This window comes from Hippopotamus amphibius, chromosome 1 (genome assembly GCF_030028045.1).
Source record: "Hippopotamus amphibius kiboko isolate mHipAmp2 chromosome 1, mHipAmp2.hap2, whole genome shotgun sequence".
Classification (NCBI taxonomy): domain Eukaryota; kingdom Metazoa; phylum Chordata; class Mammalia; order Artiodactyla; family Hippopotamidae; genus Hippopotamus; species Hippopotamus amphibius.
The window spans coordinates 188,544,371-188,570,696 of NC_080186.1; the positions used below are offsets into that span (position 1 = coordinate 188,544,371).

At 33.6% G+C, this 26,326-nt stretch overlaps 1 protein-coding gene across 10 annotated transcripts in view; it reads right to left on the reverse strand.

The window, feature by feature from the left end:
- FER (FER tyrosine kinase) overlaps positions 1-26,326 on the reverse strand; it is a 460,601-nt gene that overhangs the window by 143,841 nt on the left and 290,434 nt on the right. For all 10 annotated transcript variants that reach the window (XM_057737769.1, XM_057737780.1, XM_057737781.1 and 7 more), the window contains 2 exons: positions 21,277-21,392; positions 18,745-18,839 (listed from right to left, as the gene is read on the reverse strand). In XM_057737769.1, coding sequence (XP_057593752.1) covers positions 18,745-18,839; positions 21,277-21,392 — 211 coding nt within the window. The remainder of the gene's footprint in view (positions 1-18,744; positions 18,840-21,276; positions 21,393-26,326) is intronic.

The following is a 26,326-nucleotide window of genomic DNA, read 5'->3' on the forward strand; positions in this document are numbered from 1 at the left end:
CATTATATAAAGACTACTAAGAGCAAGTCATCAATTCATTAATTTTGTCTTTGTTTATACTTTGAGAATCATCAGGTGTTTTTTAAATGAAGTTCTATGCTAATATTAGGGAATACTTAGCACAGTAAATAAAGATTTACAGACATTTCACTTCACTTAATCTATAACATACTAAACCTGAAAAATAGTTTGTCAATGAGCCCAATTTACACTCAACAGGAGAGCACATAAACCCCACAGTTTACTTATGAGCACAGCAAAAAAAACCATAAACGAGACAAAAAGACAACCCGCAGAATGGGAGAAAATATTTGCAAATGAAACAACTGACAAGGGATTAATCTCCAAAATATACAAACAGCTCATGCACTCAATATCAAAAAAACAAACAACCAAATCAAAAAATGGGCAGAAGACCTAAACAGACATTTCTCCAAAGAAGACATACAGATGACCAAGAAACACATGAAAAGATGCTCAACATCACTAATTATTAGAGAAATACAGACCAAAACTACAATGGGGTATCACCTCACACCAGTCAGAATGGCCATCATCAAAAAATCCACAAACAATAAATACAGGAGAGGGTGTGAAGAAAAGAGAACTCTCTTGCACTGTTGTTGGGAATGTAAATCGAAACAGCCACTATGTAGAACACTATGGAGGTTCCTTAAAAAACTAAAAGTAGAAATACCATATGACCTGTTAATTCCACTTCTGGGCATATTCTCTGAGAAAACCATAATTCAAAAAGAGCATGCACCCCAATGTTCACTGAAGCACTATTTGTAACAGCCAGGTCATGGAAGCAAGCCATAAAAAGCAACAAAATTGGGTCATTTGTAGAGATGTGGATGGACCCAGAGTCTGTCACACAGAGTGAAGTAAGTCAGAAAAAGAAAAACAAATATCGTATGTTAATGCATATATGTAGAATCTAGAAAAATGGTACAGATGAACCTATTTGTAGGGCAGGAATAGAGACACAGATGTAGAGAATGAACGTGTGGGTGCAGTGTGGGGGGAGGGCAGGTGAGATGAACTGGGATATTGAGATTGACCTATATACACTACCATGTGTAAAACAGACAGCTAGTGGGAACCTGCTATAGAGTGTAGGGAACTCAGCTCGGTGCTAGATGGGTGGGATGGGGGGTGGCTCAGAGGGAGGTCCAAGAGGGAGGGGATATATGTATACATGTAGCTGATCCACTTTGTTGTACAGCAGAAACTAACATAACATTGTAAAGCAACTATACCCCCTCCCACCAAAAAAATACTGGAATAAGTTTTGGAAGCATGTTCCTGGAGTTCAATAGTTTTTTATTCCTGCCTATGCGTTATATAAAACAACTTCAATGTCCATTCTACAATGAAAATTTTAGCTGCCTGAAAAAATGAAGTGAAATAGGTCATATATTTAATTCCTCTCATTAAAAACTTTTATTTTCTTAACAACTTAGATATCATTCAAATAGAAAAACCCATATGGCTCACCTTTATGAGATGGATATCATGCATACCTCAACACTGCCTTGGAAATACAAGAACATTTTGAAAGATAGTTGACATCAACATTATCTTTCCTTTTGGCAAAAAACCTTGTCATTTTCCCTGGAATACTGCCAGAAGCTATCCTAACTTGGACTGAAAAACTACTCTTCATAGCTTAATCATTTCCCACCTCAAGTATTAAACTCTTCATAAATCTATCTTCAGTACACTCGGGGGGTGAAGGCAGTTCAGCCAAATTATTTTATCATCTAACCTTGTCTTACATACTCTGGTTTTCTATACATCCAACACATTTTAGAAATTTGTATTCTGTTCATTCCTATCCATCTCTGACAGGTTTTGAGCTCTACAAAGATTACTTGCCCTCCAAACCAGCTACTTACTATCCGCTAGTCTTCTTACCTTGATTTGCCTATCTCTTATTATGAATTTCTGAATCTGTGATTTTTCTGGACTACACTTCAAACCCTTTCCTATTATAAATACATTTCATATTTTATCTCAGAATCATATTTCCTTTTTTATTTATGGCTGACTTTAGATAAAATGTTTGGTCTACTGCAAGCTGCTGTCTGAAATTCTGTATTTGTATATTTTCCTAAAATCTAAAGGTTTTATATTCTAAAAATCAAGAACAACTTACTGACCTATACATTAATAGCACTCTTTTCTGTTAAATTAAAATTCAATGGTTTGGTAATGCTCTGGTAGGAAGAGAAAGAAATGAATGCCTTGGATTAACTTTTAATTATTTAATTAACATTTTGACTAAACAACCTAGGCCAACAAAGATAACTACTCATGCTTTGAAAACATTGATAGTTTTCAAAGGCTGGATATTGTTTACTCTGAAGTATCTGGGCACGATGGAAATCAGCTCGTTCAACTGAAAATCCAATCTATACTTAATGTTACTCCTCAGCTCAGATTACTTTAGTAGCGGCTAATATTTATTAAAAACTCAGAATGTGTTAAGAACTGTGCCTCATTGTTTATACATATTACTTCATTTAATTCTTGGAACATTATTATTCTCACCCCTCATTTTATAAGGAAAGATGTTAAGCCTTAGAGGGATTCAGTAACTTGCCCTAAGTCACACAACTAGAAGTAGTTAAACCCATATTTGGCTCCAAAGCCAAAGTGGTCATGTTTACACAGGCAAAAGTCATTCTAAAGTATACCAACTCCCAAATGAGAGTCACAGTGAATTTTGAATTCCATTGAGCATTTCTTTTATTGTAAGTGTTAAAGTGAATAATGACAGAACATCACAAGTGGTCAGTGAGAAGCCTCAGATACTTTGCAGGTGAGTACTTTTCCCTATAGATGATTTACAGTGTTGTATTAATTAGTGCTATACAGCAAAGTGATTTAGTTATACATATATATACAATCTTTTTTTAAAAAAATTCTTTTCCATTATGGTTTATCATAGGATATTGAACATAGTTCTCTGTGCCATACAATAGGACCTTGCTGCTGATCTATTTCATATATAAAAGCCTACGTCTCCTAATCCCAACCTCCCACTTCCTTGTTCCTTAAAAGAAATCATGACTCTGTAATCAGGCATGCTGGGATGAAATAAATTTGGACAAAGGGAACAATTATATAGAGATAAGAAAAATACATTTTCTGATATTCTTATTTATAAAAACTTAAATCTCTATTATGACCATAACTAGGGTATGGGGTTTGCTTGCCATTTATAACCTCATCTCTCACATGTACCTGCTTTTATACAAAATACTATGAAGGCTTCTGGAAACACAGGCTTCACAGGGAGTAACCATATTTTCTAGAGAAATCTTGTGGGTTCAGATTTAATGCTGCCTGAACTGTTGATCCAGTGGTCTAAAGTTATAGTTTCCTATAACATATCTATTTAGATATTCATGACAGTAGAATTTAATCTAAAATGTATCACTATGTGAGAGTAGATGTAAAAAAATGTCCACTGAAGCACTCTTTATGGTAGCAGATAACTAGAAAAACAATTATCAAGCATAGCGTAAGTGAATACCATGCAATTATTGACAAAATAAATTAAATCTATGTATACTGATGTAAAAAGTCTAGGATATTTTGTCAAGTAAAAAAAAAAAACAAAAATCAGAGCAGTATGTATGGTAAGCTATCATTTTCATTAAAAATAAAAACACGTATATACATATATATTTCCATGAGAATAGACATGCTCCAGAAAGATAAAAGTTAAATTAAACACAAAAACAAACAACAACAAAATCCCTCCTCAAAAAAAAATAGTAAGAGCAGTTGCCTCTAAAAAGAATTTCAAAGGGAATGGGGAGTCAGCGACAGAAAAATGGCTTTTCACTGTGTTTCCTATTGTATTCTTTGAAAGTAACACTTAAAAAGTCACTGCCTAAAAAATATAATTGCACTGGGAATAAAATAAAAAACTGGGCACCCTGAACTATAAGCCCTCATCATTCAATCCCTCCTACCTTTCCAACCTTATCTTCTGCGTCTCTCCCAGGTGCACATGCTTTAGTCACTCTACCCTTCTTCCTGTTCTTCAAAAGCAAAAGCCATCCCTACTCATAGCATTGTATTTGCTGTTCTCTGTGCCTTTCCCCAACCCTCAGCAAAGGTAGATTATTTTTATCTTTTAGGTCTTAACACAAATGTCACTTTCTAGAGACGTTTCCTAAGAACTCTAAAATAAATTAGGCACTACCTATGACTATCTCTCTGAGCAACACTCAATAGCAAAATTTGCAATAATAAATTTATTTGTAATTAATGTTTAAATATATGTCTCTCCCACTACACTGAATTTCATGAGGGAAGAGATCACAGTTATATTTTTCATCAAAGTATATGGTGTAAACTGATGCTATTTATCAAATAAAGTAATCAATCCAAATCTAACAACAGGTTTATAAAGAATGGAAAGTCTTAAAGGGGTATATTTCTAAGTTTCAAAATCAGTTAAATACAGCGTGATATATGTGTTTCCAAAAAACAGTTTTTGTGTTTATTTTTTAATCAAAATTTACTGGCTTAGAATATTTTTGACAGAATAATAAAGCTCCTTCAAATTATTGCCCCATTAGCTTAGAAATTCCACTTTAAAAAGAACTGAGGAATATAAATGATTCTTAAAATATAAATTATATGATACTTATAAATTTTTAATATATGATTATGCTTTATATTTAAAAAGCACTTTTAAAGATGTAAAAAAACTGCAAAAAGGTATCTAAGTCTTTTATTCTGTTCAACAAATGACAGATACTAAACATAGAAAAGGTTTCTTTCTTAATTTTAGTAGCCAAGATAGGAAATACAGAAATTCAACCACTTGCCAGTAGCAAATAATATCTTAGAAGATAAATTCATTTGGAAGTCTTATCAAAGATCTTGAAAAATGCTCTCAATACTAACCCACAGACTAACATGTAAGAGACTAACATATAAGAGAAGGAAAAAACAAAACAATGTCTTAAAAAACAGAATATATGGAATACATGTAATATCTTAAGATACAAAATTATTAAAGATGCTATATAAAGTCACTTTTTAAATCTCTTCCAGTTTGTTATATAAAGCCTTTCATTTTGAATGCAGGTATTGTCAAATGTGATAATGTTTTCACAAGTTTGACACAGAAAATTTAGGCAAATTTTCTTTTTCTAGCAAAGGTTACATTTTCTGTGTGTATTTATTAAGCTCCCAAACGGAGGCACAGCTGTGTCAGGTATTGAATAATATTCTTACTGGGACTGAAATTCATGCCCATAAATAGGTACCAATGACAATCAACTTCAGTTTTACAGAGAAGGACAAATGAAGGCAAATAAAGAGCAGGAAAGTTCCATATACACAAAACCTTATTATAATGACAGTTTCTAATATTATTTTCACATTTTAAAAGACAAGAGGGTATGCAACACAATATAAAGTGCACTCAAGATGGATCTGTGAAATGTTCAATGTTATATAGCATCTGAAAATCTAGAAACAGAAAATAGAGAGTATCTAAATGAGAACAGAGATATTAAATATGACCAGAAGACTCATGAAGAAATGAGAAAAGAAAAAATGCATAATAGATTTTCATAAGTAATTAATTTGGCTAGTCATAAAATGAGTATTTAGCAAGTAGAAGATTGATTTCATCCTTAAAATGTATTCAAATTTATGATGAAATGGGGAAGAAAAAGGCAAAAATAAATAAATTGCTGTCCACGGGAGACAACATAATACAGACTCTTAGGCCTCAAAGGCCTAAAAGATATTCAGTATTTTCCAAAGAATTGGTCATAAAGATGAAGCTCTCTTTACATGATTTACCCTGAAAGCTGGTAAGAACAACAAGAACATAGCATGTCCGGTTTAGGGTAATCACCGCAGGGTGACTTCTTAAAATGAAATAACTCCTTACTGTGATCCACGAGGCTTTGCACGGCTTGAACCCCATTCCCTCTCTAACCTCACCTCCCACTACTCTCCCCTTACCTTTACTTCACCCACACCGCTTTCTGCAACTCCATGAAGCCTGGAATGCCCATCCTCCAGGTGTCTACACAGAGTTCCCTCACTTCCATCAGGCAAACTCCATGTTCTATCTGTACAGAGGCCTTCCCTGGCCAATCTCTTTCCAAGCCTCCAATCTCTGCCCGTACCAACAGTTGCTATCCTCTTCCCTCTATGATTTATTTTTTCATACCATTTAACATACTATATATGTTTTATTTATCTAACATATTTCTTTCCCCACCAGAACACAGGGTTCATGAGAACAGGAAGTTTTGCTTTTTGTGGGGTCTTTTGGTCTATTTTCTTCACTGTTGAATCGCCAGTATGTGGCATACATGGGAGGCATTCAGTGACTGTTAGTAGAGCAAATGACTGAATAACCTAACAGAATATCTAGCCTTAAATAGTTTTTAAGTAAAATTCTACTTAAAGAATATTGGTATATTTGAACAGAGTGATATACCTTCTCAAATATTAATGGATAATCCAGTTTTCATTTCTTCCACAAATTTAAGAAGAGTCCAGAGTTTGTCTATCATTTCTGAATAGACAGGGTAACTTACAACTATACTGGAATATAAATAACTTACAACTAGAAAGAGATAAAAGAAGAGAGAGTCAATATCTTGGGCTAATGCTGACAAGAGGTGTTTTACGGCTTCTACGTAAAATAGTTTGAATATTTATGGTACTGCAATGCACATAGAAACCCCCCACCAACAAATTCACGTTTCAACTTTCATCAAAAATAAGTATTTTTTAAGAACTTTGATTCAACTGATTTTCAGTTGTCTTTTAATCTTGGACATATTTTGTTTTCCCCATTGTTTTAATAACTGTTCTCCTTACTACTCTGATAATATGAAAACCTCATAATAATAGGCACTGTCAGAGTCATATACATTGGGTAGATTATTGGGGAAAACCTATCTACTTATAAGAAAAACAAGACATCACATGTAAAAAGTTTTATTTCAAGCTGAATTCACCACAGTTTTACTAACCCTGTTCATACTTCTAACATTTGCATCAAATATAAGTAGGCTTTCAAGAGTAAAGCAAGTTTTCTTGTTATTTATAACATTACTTGAAATATTCTCTGCAAATTTTAAGACTTTTCTGTGTACGGCAACAAAAACTTAAAAACAATAACAAAACTAATCAGTATTTTATCTATGTGGAAGGATGCATGTATGTTTGTAACTCACATTTTCCTTTAATTCATTAAGGAACTTCAATTATCATAAAGACATTTTCAAAACAGGATCTAAGAGTGAAAATATGATTCAGAACATGCTTTGTCCTGCTCACCAAGCTATCTGCCTCCTTGCAGGAGGTACTTATGGGTCTAAGTGCCATTAGATGCTCAGAACATAAACATGAGTAATATTGCTCAGATATGCACAATGCATCAATGGCTCAAATCTACCATCAAAATTTAATATTTGTTATAACATACCAACCTGTGCTCACTGGAAGAAAAGAAAATCCCTAAACAATTCTTTACAACCACTCAAGTCAAAGAGGGGATACAGTCACAGCTGTCATATTTTAGATTTCATTTCTCACAGTTTACTTTTGGGTTACTATTTTTAATGTTTAGCTCATTCTCTGGGAAAGACTATGCACTGCTAGACGGGTGTGGTCTACCCAAAAAAACAACAGAAAAATGCTAATACCACATGTGTGGAATCCTACCAAGTAATCAATTTAAGTTGTGCATAAATTAAATAAAGTAACTAATTCCAAAAGGTATTAGTGCCTTTAGTGTCTGGAGAAATGGCCAGTTTAAACTATTCCATCTGCATTTGCTCTGGGATATTAGGCAGCAAATGAAACAGCAGGGTAAGCCAACGTATCATTTGGCTGAGAAAGAAATATCAATTTAAAGATGCTATCTTTTTAAAATGTTGTTTGGAAAGTATTTTACATTATACCAAAAGTATGATCTGTGATATGAAATGTCAACGAAGCACATTTATTTTGCTTCTCATTAATGTAATATGCTTGAATTATAAAGGCCAATATCTAAGTTTAGATGATGTAATATCAGTTAACATAGAAAAGTTACCCATTCTTCCAAATTGAAATTTACAATGTGCTAATTTATAATTACTCATTTAAACTGATACAAAATTTGTTTTAAAAGAATATTCTAAAAAAAAAAAAAAAAAGAATATTCTACAGACTTCTCCAAACAACAAAGTAATAAGGCCCACAAAATTAGGTTCTTCTTTAGTAATTTATTAGCAACATAAAAAAAACTCAGCCACAGAGTTAACATATAATTTTTGGCACAAAATATTGAGAATTACTATTTGTTCTTTTCTTAGAATTCAAAATGTATTGCTGTGAAGTGATACTGTTATATAACTAGTAATGGATTGTACGATGGCAGATGGGTTAAATCTATGTAAAGTCAGGTTCCAGTACAGATTCTGAGGGCTCTTTTACTGAGAGCCAGGAGCCATGTTCCTTAATGTTTTGTTGACAAAATTTACCCTTTCTATATTTATAATGAGTGAAAGAAACAAATGCCAGGCAAAGATCCAGAGCCAAAATACTGGGACTTGGTTATCAAAGGAACAGAAGCTGTCATTTCCAGTGACTATCTTAATAACCTTCTATAGCTTGTGATGTCATGTAACAAATTGATTCTGTTAGAATCACATAAAATTTAAAATTTCATTATGAATTGGAAGGAAAAAGATTCATTTTAAAAAAGAATTTAGGATTTCCTAGGTGGCGCAGTGGGTAAGAATCCACCTGCCAATGCAGGGGACACGGGTTCAAGCCTTGCCCCAGGAAGATACCACATGCCACGGAGCAACTAAGCCTGTGCACCACAACTACTGAGCCTGCGCTCTAGAGCCCGTGAGCCACAACCGTTGAGCCCATGTGCCGCAACTACTGATGCCCATGCACCTAGAGCCCGTGCTCCACAACAACAGAAGCCAGCACAATGAGGAACCCATGCACCACAATGAAGAGTAGCCCCTACCTGCCGTAACTAGAGAATGCCTGTGCAGCAACGAAGACCCAACAGAACCAATAAAAAATAAATCCAATAAATAAAAAATAAAAAGAATTTAACCTTCTGGCTAAAATTGGTGAGCTTACCCTAGAAATTGCAAACAAAATTAATAAAAGAAAAAATTCTGACAATGGAAAGATTTCTACTGAGAAAGGCTTAAAGACATTTATGAGAACAGCAGAAATAATAATGTCTAAGTTTCTAAGCTAAAATCTCTAGACAATATCAACTACATGAGCTCATTTTTTTTTTTCCAAACTTGTTATAGATATTTTGATGATGTCTAAAACCTGGTAAAAATTCTTCAGTAATTCTAAAAACTCCAAAGCCATAAGTCATTTTAAAATTAAGATAAGTTTGAGGATTGCCAAAGGGCATGCATCTGTGTGAGCTGAGGAATGCACCAGATAATATAATATTCCTTTAGTTACAGGAAGTTCTGAACTCAAAGAGAACATCCAGGTCTGAAAAAAGGGGCCTTTAGCATTATCTAGTAAAAGACTAGAGACTGATGTTTCAGTCTCGCTAAAATTAATTACCTTTACCCAGGATCTGTACCTGATATTGTTGTACTCAGAGGTAAAGGTGCTTGGTTTCCTATCCATCAGGGTATTTTATGGCAGCCCTAATTTAACCACATATTTGAAAATAAATGACAGCTGCCTGGACGATAAATATTTCTTTAAGTCATGGCTTGTCACTTAAAAAAAGTCCTCTAACCATTTCTTTCATTTTAATCTCTAAGTAAAAAACAACTCATTTGCAAAATAAAATGGGGTCATCTTTTAGCATATTAGAGTTTGCTTTTGTTTTCAGTATTTTCTAGTGCCATTTAGGATTGCCTTTTGTTTGATTTTATTTACCCAGCAACCTATCAGCAAGTAAATAAAGTATTTGTAATTCAAGAGATGATTCCAATGAAGACAGAATCATCTTGGAGTATTCCCTCTAAATTTGAATTCTCAAGTGCTTATAATCTCCTCAAACATTACTCTGGTTAAAATGTATTTCAGATTTATGTTTCCAAAGGGCTCAGTTATCTGACGAGAACAGGAGCATATTAAATCTCTGCATAACATATTTCTGAAATGGCTTGTATATAAAACACCAAGCAGTTATTAAATCTTGCTTTTAACCTACCAGTTCTCCAAATCTTCTCTCCACAGCTTGATTCCCAGTAGAGAAAAAAGTAACTCAAACAAAAATCTTCCTGTTTACTGTAATAAGGTATTTACTTATCTGTGCATAAGGTTGAGAAATTATGGAACGGGGGACGCATGTATTTGCCCACAGGGTATCCTGCATAGACATTTTGCTTGAATTTTCATTTGTATTTTCACTTTATAAAAGGATTATATCTTTTGACCCACTTATAAGTTGAATGACTTAATAGAAAATAGAGCACTATTCTCCCACTTGCTATATAACACGTTGATAAGTCACTCTAAGCTTCTGAACCTCATTTAGCTTATTTGTAAATGGAAATAACAATACTGCCTGGTAGAACAAATGACAATGTTATTTAAAGTGCTTCGACAACTGTACAATATTATGTAAATGTAAAGTATTGTATATTATTATGCATTTAATAAGAATGAAAACTAGCTGATTATTTCCCCATCATATCTTTTGTAAAATGAGGAAAGCACAGAAAGATATTGTTTTTAAATAATCTAATAGTTTGTTATGAGAGGTTTCAAATTCAAGAATTTTCTTAACTAAAAAATTATAGGTTAGGGCTAAAATTTAGGAACCATTTAATCCAGCCACTTTAGTTTTAGATATAAAGAAAGAAAGACCCACAAAGAGTAAATACTAAAACATTAAAACTAAACAGTCACAAGTGGTGGTGGAAAGGGAAGAACTAACCACAAACGTTCTGCTACCCAATTTGCTGTCAGGTCACTCTTGGCTAAAGAAATCTAGGGTTAGGATTCAGAGGTTGGGTTAAAGTTCTGCCTGGATTATAGGAGTCATTTTAATTAGTCACTTTCTTCTCTTGGCCAGTTACAAAATAATAACGATAAAAATTATGACATGATGAGAATACATAGAGTCATTATTATGGTTAAACATTCTAAGATTTTATATATATAAAAAATACATATATGTATATATATATATATATAAAGTGCCTATGTGTGTTTGATACACACACACAAAATCACAGTACGTTAGCTCTTATAACAACCCTATTATTCTTACTTCACAGGTAAGGAAACTAAGGGAGGAATCAGAAGGGTTAAGTAGATTGAGCAAGATTATACAATTTACAAGTTTCTGGCCACGATGCCTGACTCTTGGGCCTGTTTTTGTTGTTGTTTTGTTTTTTTAAGAGCTGTATTAAAGTTCAGTTTATATACATAAAATTTACTCATCTTAATGTACAATTCGATGAGTTTTGACAAATTTACAGAGGTATACAGTTGTTACCACAATCCAGTTTAGAACACTTTCAGCACTTCATGAAGACCTCTCTTGCCTATATATAGTCAATCCCCATCTAAACCCCCAGCCCCAGTAAATCATGAATCTTCCTTCTTTATTTATAGATGCCTTTTCTGGGCAACTCATAGAAATAGAATCATACAACTTGTAGTCTTTTGTATCGGACTTGCTTTAATAAGCATAAAGTTTTTGAGGTTCATCTATACTGTAGCACATATTATTATCAACTCATCAGTTAACAGTAACATTACTATTGTATGGATATACTATATTGTTCGTTCATTCATGAGCTGATGAACATTTGGGTTCTTTCTACTTTTTGGCTATAATAAATAATGTTTCTATGAACATCTGCACAGTCTTTGTGTGGACACACATTTCAGCTCTCTTAGGTGGATACCTAGGATCAGAACTGTTAGTTTACATGAAAATTTATGTATAACTTTTTGAGAAACTGTGAAATTTTCCAAAGTGGCTGTATCATTTTACAATCCACCAGCAATGTATGAAGGTTCCAGTTTTTCCACATCCTCATCAACACTTATTAGAGCTCAAGATCTTCACCACTACCCTTTACAGCTTTTAATGACCATGCACACAGGGCACGGAATTTTAAAATGGGAGGGAAGGAGGAGCTAAGTGAATGGAGGAGTGAGGGAGACAGATCTTATGCTTACTCAAAGACAACCAAGTCTATTCCATTTGGTCTTTATTTTAAGACTTTTTGAGAGCAGCTTTTGATTCACAAAAAACTTGAGAGGAAGGTACAAAGGTTTCCCCTATAATCCCTGCCCCTCAGGAGAGCTTCCTGTATTATCAAATCCCTGGCTAGAATTTGTTATACTATTTGTTACAACTGATGAACCTATACTGACACATCACTATCACCCAAAGGCCATGATTTACATCAAGGTTCATTTTTGATGTTGTACATTCTAAGTGCTTGGACAAATGTAAAATGACATGTATCTGATTTCTCCTTTAGCCTGTTGATGTGATGGATTACATTAACAAACTCTCAAAGGTTGAAACTGGCTTGCATACCTGGGATAAATCTCTCCTATGCTTTTCATAACCATGTATTTATCAGCTTTTCATTTTATAGTAGAAATATTTTTTACAAAGAACCTTATGGTGTTTGCTTCATTTATCTTTATATTCTGATATGTAAATGTGTTTACTGATGGAAAGGAAGAGATGCATAAGACTTAAACAACAATACTGAGAGAATAGTAAGAGTTTCTTACCAAGCCTTAACTTGAAAATGTCAAAATTATGAGCTCATTGTATTTGAACTTGCTATTGTGGCCCAGGTTTCATGACATTAGAATGTTAGCTATAACTGGTTCAATATTAGAGATTTCAAAATTGTGTCTGAAGAGAAAAATCACTGAAGACAATTTGTTATCTTACTTTTAAAATGTTTAAAATGAAAAAACCATTACCATAGAATGCTATAATGTCTTTTATATTAGTATAGTAGCTAAGATTTTAATTTCAACTGGCAAAGAAATATTATGGCAAAGGTGAAAAATACCTTAAACATATTAGATGATTTTTATTTACTTTTTCTTGCTTTATTCTTTTTGCTGTATTGTCCTAGAAGCTAGAATATCTAGTACAATGTTGAAGTGATAAATGTAGGCATATTTGTCTTATTTCTGATATAAATAAGCAAAGCATTCAGTCATTTGCCATTAAATATGATGTCATTTGTAGTTCATTCTTAGAAGCCACTCACGGTGAGGACGTTCTCTCCTATTCATCATTTTCAGAGAATTCTTATCAGGAATGAATGTTGATTTTACCAAATAATTTTTCTTCATCTATTGAAATGACTTTATAGTTTTTAATTTTACTAATAAGAATTATTACATTTGAAGGTTAAATCAACTGGTAGTCCTAGGATAAACATCGATCCTGATGTATTTTTATCTACTGCTGCATTTGCTTCATTAAAATTGTGCTCAGAATCTATACATGCGATAATGACATAGTCTATAGTTTCCTTTTCCTGTAATATTATTGTCGAGTTTTAGAATCAGGTAGTGATGATCTCAATGAGTTGATAAGCGGTGTTTTTCTTCTTAAAAGTTTGGTATAATTCACCAGTGAAGCCATATAGGCCTGGAGTTTTTTTGAAGGATTCTTAGTGACCAGTTTTATAAAAGATATGGGATTATGAGATTATGAGGATTGAATGAGCTTTGGTAGTTTTTGTCTTTCAGAAAATTTGTCCATTTCATCTAAGTTACTGAATTTCTTTATATAAAGTTATTAAGGAAATATGAATATAGAGTATACAGATATTAAAAAGATAATTATGTCACCTCTCATTCTTGATATTGGTAATTTGTTTCTTTTTTCTGAAGAGTCTATATACAGGTTTTTATCAATTTTATTTATCTCAAGGGATTCCATTGATTTCTTCTATCTATATTTTTTCCTTTCTTCTATATATTTTGGGTTAATTTGTACTTCTTTTTAAGATATAAGTCGAAGATATAATTTTGAGTCCATTCTTATTTTCTAATATAGGCATTTAGTGCCATATTTATTTCCCTAAGTATTGCTTTATAGGCATCATATAAATACTGAGATGTGTTTATTTTTCATTTAATTCAAAATACTTTCTAAGTTCCCCTCTGACCCACTGGTTACTCAGCTGTGCATTGTTCACTTTTCAAATATTTATAGATTCTTCAGATATTGTCCTATCTTTGAGTTCTACTTTATTTTCAGTATGTTCATAGAACTTAAATTTGTATAAATTTTATTGAGACGTGTTTTCTAGTCCAGGATATGGTCTATCTTGGAAAATATTCTCTGTGTACTTGAAAAGAAAGTATATCCTGGTGATGCTGTGTAGCATGTCCTATAAAGGTCAGTAGGTCAAGCTGACTGACTGTTATTCACATCTTCTATGACTTCGATAGTGGATGTATTTTTTTTTAAATCACTTACAATACCATCACAAAAAATCATATACTCAGAGATAAGTTTGATAAAAGACAGAAACTCCTCTACACGAAACTCTACAGAAGCTTGCTAAGGGAAATTAAAGACCTATATTACTAGAAAGATATACCATATCAAAGGGTCAGAAGACTCAATATTTTTAAGAAGTCTATTCATCCCAAACTGATCTACAGATTCAACGTGATCCGTCTTTAAATCCTAGCAAACCTTTATATAGAAACTGAAAAACTAATAATAAAATTGATAGAAAAATGCAAAGGACCTCTAATAGCCAAGACGATTTTGATAAAGAACAAAGTCAGGTGAGTAACATTATCTGATACTAGACTTACTATAAAACTACAGTGGTCAAGACAATGTAATAGAGGTACTAAGAAAAACAAAAAGATCAACAGAAATTATGGTCCAGAAATATAACTACACATAAATATATTTTTAAATGAAGATTAAAAAAATTCAGGAGAGAAAGGAGAGTCACCAGTGCCGGAACAACTGGATATCTATATGCCAAAAATATGAACTTCAAACCATATCTCGTGACCATATGAACTGTAAATTCTAAATGCTAAAACTATAAAAATTGCAGAAGTAAACATAGGTGCAAAACTTTGTGACCTGGGATTCAAAGATTTCTTAGATAAACCATCAAAAACATGACCTATAAAAGAAAAAAATAATTTAAACTTTGAAATTAATAGCTTCTACTCTTCAAAAGACAGTTAAAAGAATGAAAAAAGTTAGACTGACAGAAAATACTTGAATATCATACATCTGATAAGGGACTTGTATCCAGAATAGATAAAGAACCAAGACTCAATTACAAGAAAACCCAATTTTAAAAAATGGGCAAATTATTTAAATAGATCCTTAAAAGAAGACACATGAATGGCAAATTAGCATATGGCAAGATGCTCATATCGTTAGTCCATTGGGAAAGAAAATTCAAACCACAATAAGACACTTCTACATAAAATTAGAATGGCTAAAGACTGACCACACCAAGTGTTGATGAAGATGTAGAAAGACTAGAACTCTTACAGACTGCTGCTGGGAATGTCAGCTAGTATAATCACTTTAGGAAGCTACTTGGCCACTTCTTAAAAATTTAAACATGTACATTCCATCTAATTCATTCATTCCACTCTGAAGTATTTTCCCTAGAGAAATGACAGCACACGTCCATACAAAGACTTGTACGTGGATGTTCACAGCAGCTTACTTTGTAGTAGCCCCAAGCAGGAAATAATCCAAAAGTCTATCAACAGATGATAACTGTGGTATATTCATATGATATAATTCTACTCAGCAATAAAAAGAATGAACTTCTGATAAACATTACAACATGGAAGGATCTCAAAATTATACTGAATGAAATAAACTAGACCAAAAAAAGAAAGAGTAGTATCGACTATATGATCCCAGTTTTCATTGCCAGGGACAAAATCCATGCTTTTTGATGAAAGTTAAAATTTTGGAAAACACATATTTGCTATCATGAACTTGATAATTTCCTATCACTTTTCCAGTGAGATTAGTGGTGATGATAATGAATGTGATTTTTTGATATTGCATAATGAATTACATCACTGTTCGGAAGATAGATATAACCTGGTCACTTGATCTTTTCCAAATGAGAAATGACAAAGCATGATGCTATAAAAATCACGCATTCATCTCACAAGATCGACCAATGGAATTCATGTAAGAGAGTATGAAAAGTTCAGTGTGGTTTCAGATTCCACACTGCAACTAACCTTCAAGGAAATTTAGCAAAGTCTACTGTCGTAGGCAGAATTTGAAGATGGCCTCCCAATAATGTCCCACCCTAATCCTTGGAACATGTGAACATGATTAGATATCACTCCCATAATTATGTTTTGTCATATGGCACAGCTGCCCTAAGGATAGGCAGATTATCTAAGTGAGCTTGATCTAAGCACAAGACCTTTCAAAAAGGCAAAGGATATTCTCCCAGCTTTTTTGAACAGAACAAAACGAAAAATAGAGGAAGTTAGAGAAATTCAAAGCATCTGAAAGATGTGACACACTGGGTCTGAAGATCAAAGAATATAGGAAACCTTAAGGAGGTGGGAGATGCCCCTGGCTCACAACAAGAAAAGAAAGGAAATCTTAGGCCATTCCTCAACTGCAAGAAATGAGATTCTGCTACCAATTGGAAGGAGCTTGGTAGTGGATTCTTCCCCAGTACCTCCAGACAAGAACTCAGTTTGATATCCTGATTTTTGGCTTTATGAGATCCTGAGCAGAGAATCCAGTCAAGCATGCCTGGACTTCTAACCTACACAATTGAGAGGTAACATATGGATGTTGTTTAAAGCTGCTAAGCTGTGATCATTCGTTGTGCAACAATAGAAAGCTAATACATTAGCCATAAATCAAAATGCATATAAACTCAGATCCAACAATCCCACTGCTGAAAATTTATCCAACAGATATACTTCAAAATGATTCTTATGATATAAACCCAAAGATATTAATTGAGCACTGTCTAAAAAAGGAAAAGCCCAAATAATAAAAATGGAAACAACCAAAGTTCCATAAATAGAAAATCGATTTAAATTATATAAAACCATATAATGGTATATTCTGTAGCCATTATAAAGAAAAGGTAAAACCATATGGATGAACATGAAACAATGAAATCATGTTACATAAACAGGAGAGAAAAATATCAGAAAGTGTTATGACTTTTAATAATTAAAAGATTTACATAAAATCATGGTATCCATATTAAATATTTTCCTGAGGAAAAAACACAGAAAACTATTTAAATAGCAATTAGCTTTGGGATAAGATTAGACTGTTGAGTAGAACGTTTTCATTTTTAATTTTCTTCTTTCATTACAGTTTGAATTTTCTAATGAAGTATATTATTTTTAATCATTTAAAAAATATCAATAAAGGTTACTATTTAGTGGCCAGATAAATACTTCCTTGGCTCTCTTCCAAGGATATCTTTTGTTTTATTCAATTTGGACCTGCCGTTAGGAATTTGTTATTTATGCTCCTTTAATCAATCACAGTAACATCAAAATCACTTTTCCTCATCAAGTCTGCCCCACTTCTCAAATCTAAGTTTCTCAGTGACATCCCTTATTAACTGGGGGCATCATTTGCATTATGTGAATGTTTTGTATATTTATCATACTTAAACATCCTATTTTAATTATAATTATAGGCTATTCAATTGTTTTCAAATTTTAGAATATAGTCTAGTTCTTCATAACTGTATGAAAGCTACTTTAAGATATAAATCGTAAATAGTGTAAACCATGCAAATATATATTGCCATCTTGAGGATGAAAATGATTATGATCTAGGAATCCTGCAGTTATATGGTAATAAAGAAATATTCCAATAGCAATCAAACCAGCATGGTAAAATTGGACCAATTACCCTTAGATAATGAAAGAATTATGTGAAAAGTTTTTAATAGGCAATCTATAATATCAGGTTTATGTAATGTATATTAAAGTTAGAAATATTTTTCATATTCCTTTAAGTTTCTTCTTTTAAAATGAATAAATAGTTAAGGTAACAAAGCAAATCCTTTTTAGTTATTGAATACTGTATTTGTAAATCTTATCAAGATCATATTTTACCTCTGATTACGTTTTATACAACAGAAAAATGTACAATAAAAATAACTTAAGGATATACAATATCGGTTTGATATTATCCTTGTTTGTAGGCAAAAGTAGTTAACCAAAATACCTGGAGGTGTTAGAAGTCACCAGAAAGAAATACAAGGACAAATTCCTAGAAACATTACCTTTTTTTTGGTCCACATATGAAAGAAGTTCTTAGTTTGTGACCCAAAACATTATGATATTATTATATACAACTAAACAAGAGGATGTGTGGTAATGTACTTGTAAAGTGGTATACAATGAAGTAAATATAAGATAGTATTATCATCACTATAAAGTCAAACTAAGTAGACTATTTTTCTAAATATCCTTTCTCACAGAAACATTAGCTATAACTAAATTCCATGTGTAACTGCAATGTAATAATATATCTTCTCTTAAAAAGGTTGGCTGACATTTTCTAGAAAATACCAAGTACTATAGACTATAAAAATATAGAGTCTGTGTACAAGCTCTTTGTCATCAGGAAAATGTTAAACAAAATCCTTGGAAACTTTACAAGGAGAAATCAAAGAGACTGAACATAGAAAAGCAATAAAACATGACATTAAAATGCCATCGAGAAAACCTCTAAAATCATATTACCTGGAACCAGTTCCATAATGATGTAGATGGGCTGTCTTTGTGTGCAGACTCCTATAAGTTTGACAATATTGGGATGATCATATTGCTTGAGAATTCTGGATGAGAGAGGTATAAGAATAGTTACCATTCAAGTAGTAAGGCTGACTTCTGATCATAAGCAGTATGCACAAGTAGAATACACTTTAATCAACACACTTTTTAAAACTTTAGTACAAACCCAAATTATGGTAAATGGGATGTATATAAGTTTTGATAAATCTTGGCAAAATACAGATAAAAATGAGTCAGTTTTAAATTCAATTAAATATTCACTTAAAAATTATTATCCACTCTGAATAGCTAATAACCACACTAAACAGGAATAACTTACTTAGACCAAAATATGTAGAACTCCCTTCAAAGTATCTGGTTTTAGCCACCCTCACAAAAGCTGAAAAGTATTAGTGGACCAAAAACTGTAAGCTGTTAGGGCAGCATCTTTTTGTTTTGTTTTGTTTTCTGTCTACACTTCATTTAAAACAAATGAAAATAAGAACAATTCATACTGTTAAACGCTACAATCACTTGATATTTGGATTTCATAATACATACTTTCTTGATCATGACCAACTTCAAAATAGTGAAAACTCGAAAAGTTTTGAGAAACCTGGCAGAAGGTTAAACATTGAGTAATATAAGACTTAAGCTGAGGCAGGAAAGTTTTAGTTTGGATAAGGGCAGAATTTCAGAGGGCTATAAAAGTAGCATAGACTCATCTATAGGACCCCAAGCATGAGTTAAAAATAGATTAGATTCCCTCGGAGGTCTGTCTACCCTGACGATTTCTGTTACCAAATGATATTCCACATTGTCTTGATGACATAGTTATAAATTCACTCATTTTTGAAAAAGCAATTTCTTTCCCAGGAGAATGAAAAAAAATAATTTTATTTGGAGAAAGACAAAACAGTTTAAATATGTGCTGTACATGTACAACTAAAGCAGAGATAGCTCTAAGAAAAATATTATCAATTGAAAATATATAATGTTTAATAAATGAAAAGATAGACTGGGAAGAATTCTAGAGATAAAATATTCTGTCAATAGCTGAGTTTTCAGTTTCTATGAGGGATTATAAAGGAAGTTTTAGAATGACTAATTTTAATCCAAAATGTCATTTCTTAGGTTGAAAACTGCTTAATAAAGAAATTCCACAAAAAAGCCAGGATGAACCCAACACTAAATATCTAAATATATAGCTCTATCATCTATTAAAGGATACTAGGGAGTCTGCATGGATGTAACTGTCATTTTTAAATATAAAATTTCATAGTCTCACTTTAGAAGAAGAAATGAAACATTATTTTTCAATAGAACATTCATAAATTAGAAAGCAAGATACCTTAAGATACCTATGAATAACTAAAATAATGAAGCTATGAATTTCAATTGTCATAGCATACCATTAAATTCATCACAGAATATTTTTTCTGAATTGCTAATAATATAAATGAAAAAGGTGTGCAACTTTACACCATAGATAATATTTAATAAATGCACCCAACTAGTTAAATCTATAAATATCCATTTTTAGGTGATGAAATAATGACATCAAGATGCTCCATGTCATGGGATTTAGTCCTCTCATTGCCATGTCCACTGTTCTCCCCTGGCACTTTACAAAAACTTCAGTTTCATATACAAAGCCATGATGGACACACACACACACACACACACACACACACACACACACACCACTTTCCCTCCTTCCCTTCATGCCACTAATCTATGGATCTATATATCCTCCTTCTCCTTCTCTCCCTCCCAACTATCCATCTAACTTATCCACCCCTCTCCCATTCATATGTCCATTTCTACTCTATCCAAAGCCCCTTTCCATTTGTTTTGTGTTTTGTTGTATATACTAGACTGTACCAGTAACAGAAGAATTTTAACTATTTGCAACATAGGACTGGCAAATTAGAACATTAAATCTTAGCGAAAAAAAAAAACAGAGAGAGAGAGAAGACAATCATCCTAGAAGATCAAAATTAGAAAAGAAACAAAGCAAATTCTGGAATAAATATCAGGCGCTGAGCTGAAGAAGAAATTTGAGATTCTCAGAAAAGAAAGCTAACTGCTGAAAATAATCAAGCAATAATATCTAAGGAGGGTAGGAAAGATGTAATTATATACTTAAATATATATCTAAATTATATTTTATATATATATAATAAAGTAGTATTTTTATTATAAAGACAATCAATACTGTATATATACATATGTGTACATGCACGTGTGATAAAAGCAAAAAATACTGCAATGTTTTTTAAGGACTCACTGTTCTCTGCATCTAGTTCTTTTGACTGTGATTGCCTAGCTGACCTATAGAGTAACTCAAAAACGTAGAAGCTTTCTGTTGTCTAATAAGTGCCTACTCTTGAGGGCTCTGAAAGTGCTTACTTCGAATTCATCAAATCATAACTTATCTTCAAACTTACATTTTAATGAATCACTTATAAATACATATTTACATTACTTTAGAGAACTTACTTGGCTTCTTGTAAAAATTTTATTTTCAATTCCTGAGGAAGATCTTCTTTACATGTTTTAACAGCAACAGCAGTTTTATCCTTTAATATGCCCTTAAATACTTCACCAAAATTTCCCTGAAAATACAAATATATTTATTGTTTGGAGTGTAAGACAGCCACATAAATCTTTGCAAAATACAAGGAAAGCATGTAATGGTGAGTTCTGAGTTCATCAAAGTACTCTGTTAGCTTTATTTGGAGTTTTAAGTGGAAATAAAGACTGAGAATATTGTTCTTACCAATACTCTAAATATACTACCCAATGCACCAACCATTTGGGGAATTGCGGCTTGAGGAGAACTGAAGAGGAAATGGGAAAACACTGAAATAGAATACAAGGAAAAACAATGCTGTCAGAAGAACCTAAGTTTCACTCTACCTAGTTCCCTTCACCCGCTTAGCTCTAAGTTTTATTAGATTAAAATATTATCCATTATCTTTAAAAATAAAGCCAAGATTCTGTGAGGTGGCTGGTGATACTGATGCACACGGCCAGATGTCAGTGGAGAAGAGTGTGAGAGTAAGAGAGTGGATGAGAGGCAACAGAACCAAGGCAGATGCACTGTCCACAGCCAGTACCGCAGGCTGTCAATCTCTGAAAGACACCAAAGAAGAGAAGGTGCTTGCTCTATGCCCGTGCCACCCATGATGAGCTCAGTTCTATCAAATGTCTGAACTCCTTACCTTATTCTATGGCTAGAACACATTTTGATTTAAAATGCCTTATTTTCAGTTTGAAGTTGTTTTTATTATAATTATTAAACAAAATAATATAGCAAAGATCTATAAAGCTAACACAACAGCTACTTTTGAGTATTCTCTTCAAGTCTCTATGTATGCACATGTATTTTTTACATAGCTATAATCATTATATGCAAGCATTGTATTACAATTAGCTTTAAGGCTAGCATTGTTGAACAACAAGTAACTAAACTAAGGGTCTGATAATCAATAAGTTTGAGTTCTAAGATCAATGTAGCTCTTAATCAACAGTCCAAGGTATATAAATTTCACATGTTCCTAATAATTTAAGATTACTATAATACTTATTTTAATAAATCTATTAAATTTATTTATTAAATAATTGCTTAATTTGATTAACATTTATTTTACTTAATACTTTGAGTATTTAAGTAATGAATAGTATTATTATTAAATCTAATATTCAACTCAAATATTTATTGAAAACAATGATTGATCACTCTTACATGAAAAGTAAACACCCAATAAATTCAAACACAGGTATACATTCATCACAAATGAGAAAAAGAAAAATTTGAGCTTTATATCCTTCCATGTTATTCAAGGTTTTCTCTTCCTTCCCACAGTTATCACATCATTTATTACATCAGAAATAGAGCTAAGAGAAGGTATTAGTATACATGATTACTTCTGGGCCTCTGTCTGAATGATTCTGAAGCACTTAAAATTCATCTTGTCTAAAACTTAACGTTTTATTCATTAGAAGACATTTCCTGACTAAATTACCTTTTCATTTACTAGGACCATTACTCTCTCTACAAGCATTCAGATTCTTCCTCCAGAACAATTCTGTCTTCCTCCTAGCATCTCAGATGGCCAACCCTGATTTGATCTCATTTTGCTCTCTCAAATTAATCTCATCATCAATCTCTCACCCCTTCAACCCATCCACAACAGCACTGCCAGATTAATCTTTCCAAGAAACAACTCCGACTATACCACTGCCTTATTCAATGTCTATCCTTCCATTACCATTACTTTCTCAGCCTCTGTCTAGCTCCACATCATAGCTTCCAACTGCTACATGTCCTAAATTCAAACACTTAGTGATCCCAAAATATATGCCATGCCTTCTGTACATTTTCCTCTCATCTCTAATCAGACAGCATGCTAACTAATCTTTTAAATCCATTTCCTATGCCCCCTCCTTCATGATGATTTTCTGATCTTTCCAAAATTATGTATCCTGTTACTGAACACTTATCATCCGACTGCCCCTTTGTACCTTTCTAATGGTTTCTGTCCTACATAACTGGTCTTGGCACATACTAGGCATTTGAAAATTTTGAACGTTCATTTAACAATCCTTATACAGAAGACCTCCATTCTATCAATAGTGTCAGGGAAGAATCTCTCAACACTGAGAAGACTCTGCTTCACACACCACCTCTTCTCCATTCAAAGAGGTCAGGAAAAAGCCTAGGACACCCATTGCTCCCTACCACGTAACAGGCACAGCTTCACCTCCGCTACTGGCTTTAAGTCTATGAGGCTAAATTTCATTATGTCTCTTGTCTACGTTTATTTCCGTCCTCACAGAAGATCCTGGTGGTGCTCATCTCCCCCTCTCTAATTCTCACTAGGTTATGCAGACAACCTGTTATCTCCAACTACATCCCCAACCTCCACTGTGCATTCTGCAACCTGCAGTCCATCATTAAAATTTTATTTCAGTCTCCTCTTGGGTCATTCCCTTCACCTTCCTGTTGTAACAGAGACCTGGCTCTGACTTGAGAACACAGAAATCGTAGGAAAGCCTTATCTGCCTTCTCAAATTGTGATGACCCCCCCACCACCACCATCCCCAACACACACACCACGCTTCTCCAACTGCCCTGGAGATGGAAGAAAGCATTCACCTAGCTGCTTGTCACTGCGTTCAAAACTTTTTCCCTCCTGCATTCCTAAAAACCCTAGCTTTATCATGCGATTATACACACACTACCCCCTACCATAGCTAGCAGCTATGGAATTTGAAAATATTTTCCCCCATTTGTTGACCGTTGGAGCTCCTGGATCACTGCACCCAGTGTTACTCCTGTCTTAATACTCTGGAACTGCCACAACCATTTCACTGCCAAAAAGAAGCCAGCTTGTGATGAAGCCAACACCAAGGAGGACAGAGCTGAGAGAATCACGGAGAAAAATAACACATCTCTGACCAAGCTACAATAAACACTTAAGGATTCTTCCAGTACTTCAAACTCTGTTGTGTGACAATCTCTTTTCCAATGATCTGTATTTCAACACATTTTCTGGGATCATAACTTAAACTTTGCCATCGCCAATAATGCAACTCTTCTATAATATATATTTCATTCATACCATCTTCTGGCTGACTTCTATTTTTTGTAGCTTACTTCCTCTAGTATCCAGACTCAAAATCCTTTGACCCTATAGGAACCCCCAAATCTTTAGATCCTATAACTCTTGCTTGCCCATATCCCCTTAACATCCTCACATTCTTCCTTATTCAGCTTCAATTCCATGCTCAATAATTATAACTGTTTAGCATACACTCTCAACTTCTTTGTTCCTCTTAATTTGTAGGACTCCCTCGTCAAATCCACAATCCAGATTAAATGCAGTGTGGCCTCCTCTGTACCTATGCAGTTAAATGTAGCTGGAGAAAATCCACAACTATGTTGACTAGTTTCACTTTAAAATCATGAACACACACCTCCAGGGGGTCCTTAATACCGCTCAATAAGTATAGTATAATTCTCTAGACCACTCACACTCTCATTTTTCTAATTAACAATTTCCCCCTTCGACTCTCTTCATAAAGCTCCTATACCTCCCACACACTCTCATTCTTAGCTAATAATCTTGCTTCCTAATTTATTGAGAAAATTGAAGCAATTTAAAGAGAAATTCCAGACTCTCAGCCTCACATTTACCCTCCTACCAATCTTCCTTGCTGTTATAAAAATGAACGACTGCACTTCTATTACCGTGAATCCTCCATTGTAAATTAAATTCCATCCCTTCTTACCTACTCAATGATATTATTCCAGCAATTCTCATCTCCTTTCCAAATCATGAATTTTTCACTACATCATTCCCAACTGCAAACCAGCATGCCGCTTCTCTCAGATTAACCAACAACACGCAAATCATTTCTTCTGAAACTACTGCAAGTCTCTGCTTCCTTTCACAGCAAAACTTGAGAGTTACATCCTTGCTATCTAACTCCTCTCTTCCCATTCTTCCTTAAATATAGTCCAGCTTGGCTTTCATGTAAAGCATCCCAAAGAAAGTTTTCAGCCAAGTCACCAGGGATCTCTTCATTGTTAAATTCAATGATTCTCAGTCATCACCTCATTTGACCTCTCAGCAGCCTTTGCCACCACTGACCACTCTCTCCTCTTTCATACACTTTCTTCTCTTGGCTTCTAAGGCATCATATCTCCTGCTTTTTTGCCTTCCAGAAGATTGCTCTTTCTCATCCTCAATCATCTTGCTTTTCTTCTCTCCAGCCTCTTGATTTTGAAGTGACCAGGGCTCAATCTCTCTCTCCTCCATCTAGATTTACTCCATTGTCAAACTCATCTAGTCAAATGGCTTTAAATACCATCTAAATAAACTACCAAATAAGTAAGTCACAACTACCCAATTAGCACTTGTGATCCAGACCTCTTTTCCAAACTCCAGACTTAATCCCCAACTGTATTCCCAACATCTCCACTTGAAAGCGTAACAGACAAAGCTTAACATTTACATCCAAAACTCCTAACCTCATTCCCCAAAACCTGCTGCACCTACAGACTGCCCTCTTTGTCTCATGCCCCACATAGAATCCATCAGGATTATCAGTTGGTTCAAGCTTAAAAACAAATCAGAACTAATTCTACTCATTGCTCTGCGGTGACCTAAATGGGAAGGAAATCTAAAAAAGAGTGTATATATGTATAACTGATTCACTTTGCTGTACAGCAGAAACTAACACAACATTGTAAAGCAACTATACTGCAATAAAAATTAACAAAACAAAAAACAACAACAAAAAAATCAGAACTCGCCACTTCTCACTACCTCCACTGCGACATCTCTGATTCAGCAACCATCATCTTAAGTTAGGTAAGTACAATGGCTTCCTATTCTCAACTCAGCCTATTCTCAACACAAGAGCCAGAGTGGATTCTGTAGAAAGTAAGATCACGCCACTCCTCTACTCAAAATCATCCATCAGCTTACCTTTCACACATATTTCAAGCCAAAGTGATTACAGTGACCTACAAGGCTGT